Genomic DNA, 6,204 nt, shown 5'->3' on the forward strand with positions numbered 1-6,204 from the left:
TTTTTTTTTTTTTTTTTTCATTTAGAATGGAATCTCTCTCGTTAATTAATTCGTCGCAGCCACGGTGGCAACAAGCGTCTTTCGGACAATTCGGAAGGACGAATCTCATTAAGTCATTCTGCGCAACGTGGCCGACTCGTTACGTAGACGGGGATCGTTCTTCGTTGAAACCGTGGCGCGTTTCAACTTTTTGATCGAGGGGATACCCGTCGATCGTGTCTCGAATAATTAAATAATTGAATAATTCGCCGGGTTTAATTTGGAGATTTTGCGTGTTTATATTGCGAGATTTTGGAAATAATTTCGAGGAAAGATCGTATAAAAAAAAAGGATGGTGAAATCGTGACGACAAGGAAGGTAAGAATCTAGGGATAAACGGATAAAATGATCTTACTGTATCACTTTTCGACGTTGCATTCGTCGTACCCGAATCACGTTCGAGGATAAACCGGCATCCGGTTACATTCTTCTGTTCCAGGCGATGAAGATGAGCAAAGTGGGCAACCAGACCAATTCGCAGGACCCACAGGCGGTGAATTCCCGGGTTTTCGTCGGGAATCTAAACACGTTCCAGTGCAGCAAGACCGATGTGGAGCGAATGTTTCAGCGTTACGGCCGTCTGGCAGGTAAGGTTCCTTTTTCCGGTGAAATCACATAAACGAAAGGCAGGATCAGCCCCCGTATACCCTGACATTTTCTTCGAGATTCTTTCGTTAGAGTCACAAATTAGATTTTTTTTTTTCTTTCTTCTTTCTTTCTTTCTTTTTTGTGGGAAAAGAGGAGGAGGAGGAGGAGGAGGAGGAGCGTAAGGGATCGAGGTGGATTGAAAATTTATTTAAAAATGCTTCGTTCTATTTCGGGAGTATATTTAGTTGGAGAAATTATAAATTATATTGTTTCGAATTATTGAAATTATATTGGAAATGATTTTGAAGATTTTGCGTTGGAGATTTTCAATAATATACGACGATTGGAAAATAATTTTGCGTCGCGGAATATTTTTTTTTTTTTTTCTGTGAATGTTGAATGAAAATTTATTATAATACGTGAATACGTATTATAATGTATATATTTCAAAGTTTTGTATCTTTGAAACGAGGGAAAATTTATGTTAAATATTATTACGCGATATCTTTTGAGTGGTGTAATAAAAGTTACTTTACGAAACGTAATAATTATGCAAACGGGGCTAAAAAAATGTTGAAGATAATTTCAGGAGAGATAGGATTTTCCTTGAAGCGATTGAAAATTTATTTAAAGTGGTGGTACGTGATATTCTTTGAATGATAAAGCTATTTTACGAAATATAATAATTATAGAGATATTTGATTTCTTTTTTTTTCTTTTTTTTTCTTTTTTTTCTTTTTTATATGTATTATCATTTCCTCTCCGTAATTTCACGGTAGAACGAGAATTTATTCATAAGAGATTAAAAATGAATTTTTGCGTGAATCGAGCTTTCTGATAAAAATTAATACAAACCTACATTTTTCGTAAAGAGGATTATACGTTATTTTCGTTTTTTAATAACAAATGATCGAAATATCAAAAAATATGAGATAATCTCTCAAACAAAATATAACCTTATATAAAATCAAAAATACTAAAAATAATCTAACATATACATTTGTATCATTCGTATATTATTGAAAATCTCTGTTTCAAATCCTCCAAAATATCCATTCAATCGTACAAATATATTTTAATAAATTAATTCTTAATTCCATTTATCTATAACAATTTCAATAATCTTAACCAAAAAAAACAAACAAACAAAAATTTGAAACGAAGAAACGAATTACTTTCCACGATCATTTAATAAATCATTATTTAAAAAAAAAAAAAAAAGAACAAAAATTCCAAATACATTCTAATAACTTTAATTCCAGATAAAATACCAATATTCCCATAGTTTCAACGATTCCAAACACAACGATCTGACAAAACGACAAAAAAAAAAAAAAAGACAAAATTCTATAGTTCGTACGAGTTCGAATCGAGAACAAAAAACAAAAAAAAAAAAAAAGTGAGAGAGAAAAAAAAAAAAAAAAAGTCCCTAAGGTATTTTTTTAAAATAAAAAAAAAAAAAAAAAAAAAAAAAAAGAAAGAAAGAAACAGATACAAAATACCGTTTTGCAGCGTTAGCCGCGGGATCAGTTGGACGGGGGGAAAGTAGGAAAAGTGGAAAAGCACGGTGTGTAGTTACAAAACTGGTTGGCGAAGTTGAGAAGATTCAAAGATCCCTGGCTCGGATAACGGGTAAAGAGTCGCGCTGTTATCCGGTATAAAAAGCCGGGGGTTGGGGCACGGGGAGAAAAATAGCGAGTTGGAAATAGGATTTTCTCGATACGCTCGGGGTCCTCGGTAACCCAATTTGTGCCGTGATAGCTCCTTGACCTTCGATATCCCGATTGGATATCCGTCTCCAGTTTCACCACCGATGACTCCCGACTTGCTTTCACTGTAACGCTAACTTCGTTTCGGGCAACGTACTTTATTGGAAACCGGGTAAATCCGGTGTGTGCACGCGCTCGGGAGAGAGGGAAAAAAGAGAGAGAGAGAGAGAGAGAGAGAGATCGGTCGATTGATGGCACGAAGATTGAGTTTCTCGTTAAAATCGGTTTTATCGCTGGGTTAGTCATTTTCACAGGGGAGGATAACTGTCGTTTGCTCGAATTTTTTTAAACGAATCGCGATAATAACGACGGAAAATATTTGTATTTATATATGTATGAGAATTTTTCGAACGACAATTCGGACGAGTAGAAACTCTTGATTCCCTGATTGGACGAGAAAGAAGAGACTTCTATAAGCCTAATATAGGAACAATCTAGATAATTTGCAAAGAAAGATCACTTGGAAAAATCTTCGAAAATTTCCAAATGTTTTATTTGTTCCAAAAAGAAATTGCTTTTTTTCTTCTCTTTTCTTCCGCATTAGAACTCAAGTAGGTGCGCAGATGTCGTTCAAAGATATTTCTTGAGTTAATTTAGCGGAAAGTTGAAGGAGCGTTCGACGAGCAGCAACGAGGATAGTATTTCATTAGTAAAAGTATCACACTTTTACCGATGGCGCAAGTTTCGCGAAACTCGGTCCCCGCTTACACGAATTTCGAGTTCCTTGGGAGTCTGTTGCGTACAGCTGTCACTGGTACAGCGATGCGATCCGTGTTTGGTGTTTCTGGAAGCAAGGAAAATTAAAGCGCAATCTATGACGTAGTTTCCTTACGCGGAGTCGTGTAATGCGTCTCGTGTAACGCCTGTAACGAAAACTTTCCCCGTTTAAATTTAAATAATTCGATTCCACTTGCGATACCACACACACGCGACGTGCTCTTATTATAATTTCTCGCGAGAATTCATTCAATTTCGCTATATTGTCCGACCGAATCGATCTTGCAATATCCACTTAATCGAATTATTTTAAAACGTTTTATTTATTTATTTATTTTTCTTATTATATTATATATAATATTATATATAATATTACATATTTATTTATTATATTATATATTATATTATATATTATATCTTTAGAAATATTATATTTATTTATTTTCTTTAAAAGTTTATAGTAACAACCAGTTACCCTGGTAAATAATAAAAAACCCAAAACAACCGAAACTCTACGACGAGACCCTCCACTCTCGATATCAAATACAGAAGAATCTCAATAAAAAAAAAATATCTCTCAAGAAATACTTCTCCTCCCTTCCATATTTCAATAAAACGAAAAAATCCTAATAAAAATATCCCGAATTTACGAAACCATAGTTTCTTTTCATTCAAAATGAAGTCAAACGTCTCCCTCGAAACGTGTTTCGTTCAGCGTCAAACGCAGAATTAGCTCGATCCTTGGATCGCTTGGACGGTTCATCGGAGGGGAGGGGAGGGGAACACTCTCAGCCACAGAGAACTTGGAAATAAAATTAAGCTGCAGTCCACTCGATGGACAACACTCGGCCACAATCCGGAACGGGTCCCACTTGACCCGCGCAATCTGCCTCGTACAGCTGTCACCCAGGGAGGAGGGAGGGGGAAAGATCAGGAGGGGTAGGGATGCGGTCTTATCCGTCGAATCGAACCACCCCTTTTAATTCATCCACCTGGCAAGTTTGCTCCGTAAAGTTGGGGAGCGGACGCTTGCATTGTCGCTGCATTTATTGTCTGGCCCGGTTTATCGAGGAAGCTGGTGAAAGTAAGCTGTTTATCGCCAGTTACCAGACAGCACGCTGTCCTCCGACGAGATCTCGGTCGGAGGTTTGCTGCCTCTCAGATTCGTGGAAGAATTCGGGTGGAGGGTGAAGGATGCAGACTGACCCGTGACTGAACCTTGGACTTGACTGATAATGCGGCCCCCGCATTTAATTGTTTCGAATTAGTATAGAGAGCCTTTTTTTCTTTTTTCTTTTTTTTTTCTTTCGTTTCTCGAGAGCTCATTTCGGGATTCTTTGGGTTCTCGTTTTGGAACTTTCTTTTGTCGGTTGGAAGGTTTCTCGGGAGGTTTCTGTTTTTTTTTTTCTCTTTCGTTTTCTCGTGGGGATTGGTTTTTTCGAACGACTTTGTTTCTCGAACGATTTCGAAGGAGAAATTTGCGTGAATGAATTTATGGAAAATTGGAATTGGACGAAAATAGAATGGTACGTGATACATCCAAGAGGAAGATAGGAAATTAAGTATAATATTATAAAAGTATTGATATTTGAGAGGAAAAATTTGAGACAGAAATCCGCATAAAAAAGGATTTAAATTATTTATAATTTGATAAATAAAAATTTTTTGTATATCACTTCAAAAATATGAATATATTAACATTTTATATACTTGTATCCAAATTTTATTATTCAATTTTGATATTAAATTGTGATCCAGCGTGTGTATCTGATAAAATGAAGTATTCCATTTTCCTTTCTTTCTTTTCTTTATCTTCTTATAAATAACACAATTTTTTTCTAACCAATCGATCTACTGATACCAAAATATATCAAAATATATCAGATGAGAAACGATAATCGAATTAAAACAAAAATTCTCTCTCTCTCTCTCTCTCTCTTTCTCCATTAAAAATTAATACCGCAACTTTAATCGACTCCATGAAAAGTTGCCTCGCATAAATACACAACTTAATCGACATCCCAGTTCCCATGAACGTATAATCTTCTTCTACTAATCGTCGCTCTACTGTAATTAAATCGACAAATTAACTGTATTAAACATTTTTCGGAATGAAAAAAGAAGAAGAAAAGACAAAAAAAAGGACAAAATTTCAAAACTTTTCAAAACTCTTCCCTTTTCTCTTTCTCTCTCTTTCTCTCTCCCTTTCTAAACTGACCCAAATGCAGGATAAGCAAGTGCCTCCAACTTTTCCACCCGTCCGCTTTTCAACCCCATCCGCATCCCTGTCCCCGATTTACCCTGCCGAAAAAAACGACATCCGGATCTCAGTTGTGTTTTATCGTCAATCAAAGAGACGATGGCTGCATGCATAAATTGCGCGGAAGGGGAGTTGAGCGCTCATTTTTCCGTCGAATCAAAACAAAAAAAAATAACAAAAAAAAAAAAAAAACAGCTTTCGTTATTCGAAATTGAATCGGTTCACCGATGATTCCATCGGTTTCGAAGCGAAATCGACGTGGATATCCTCCCTCCCTTATTTTTCCTTTTAATTCGATTCTCTCTCTCTTTTCTACGCGGGCAAAAAACAAGCTGGGATATATGTAGATTTCCGCGTTGGGAGAAACAAGAAATATCGAGTTACTCGAAACAAAGGCCGAGTTTTTCCATAGTTTTGAATCCATTAGAGGAGATATCGGTGCGAATCGTTGCAATTATTTCTGGTTTGGTTTGGTGGTGATAGTGGGGCGTAAATATTGTTTTAATAGCGTCCTCCGGTTGTGAAAATAATTATATGCGTTTAATTATATCGCGTTTCAGTGAAGTTACATCTGCGTGTTTTTTAGTTTTGGAAAACAAAACTCTTACTTACTTATTTGGCTAATATAAAAAGAAAAAGCGATGGAGTCTAAAAAAGATCGAGATTTCTCTACGAAAGAAAGTGTCACAAAAGGTTCGAATATTGATCGAAATTCCCTAAAGACTACCAATAAAATTTTACAAATTTAAATTATTCGACTATTAACTAATTTCTCACCTCATCACCTGTTCAAACGAGAATTTATTTAGAAATAAATTTCTTTTCAAAAAA

The 6,204-nt window shown here is 35.8% G+C and overlaps 1 protein-coding gene across 9 annotated transcripts in view; it reads left to right on the forward strand.

Annotated features, from left to right (window-relative positions):
* LOC122711218 overlaps positions 1-6,204 on the forward strand; it is a 341,055-nt gene that overhangs the window by 218,723 nt on the left and 116,128 nt on the right. For all 9 annotated transcript variants that reach the window (XM_043929778.1, XM_043929779.1, XM_043929776.1 and 6 more), the window contains one exon: positions 479-626. In XM_043929778.1, the coding sequence (XP_043785713.1) occupies positions 479-626 (148 nt within the window). The remainder of the gene's footprint in view (positions 1-478; positions 627-6,204) is intronic.

Source organism: Apis laboriosa, unplaced genomic scaffold, assembly GCF_014066325.1.
Source record: "Apis laboriosa isolate Shangri-la unplaced genomic scaffold, ASM1406632v1 scaffold16_cov148, whole genome shotgun sequence".
NCBI lineage: Eukaryota > Metazoa > Arthropoda > Insecta > Hymenoptera > Apidae > Apis > Apis laboriosa.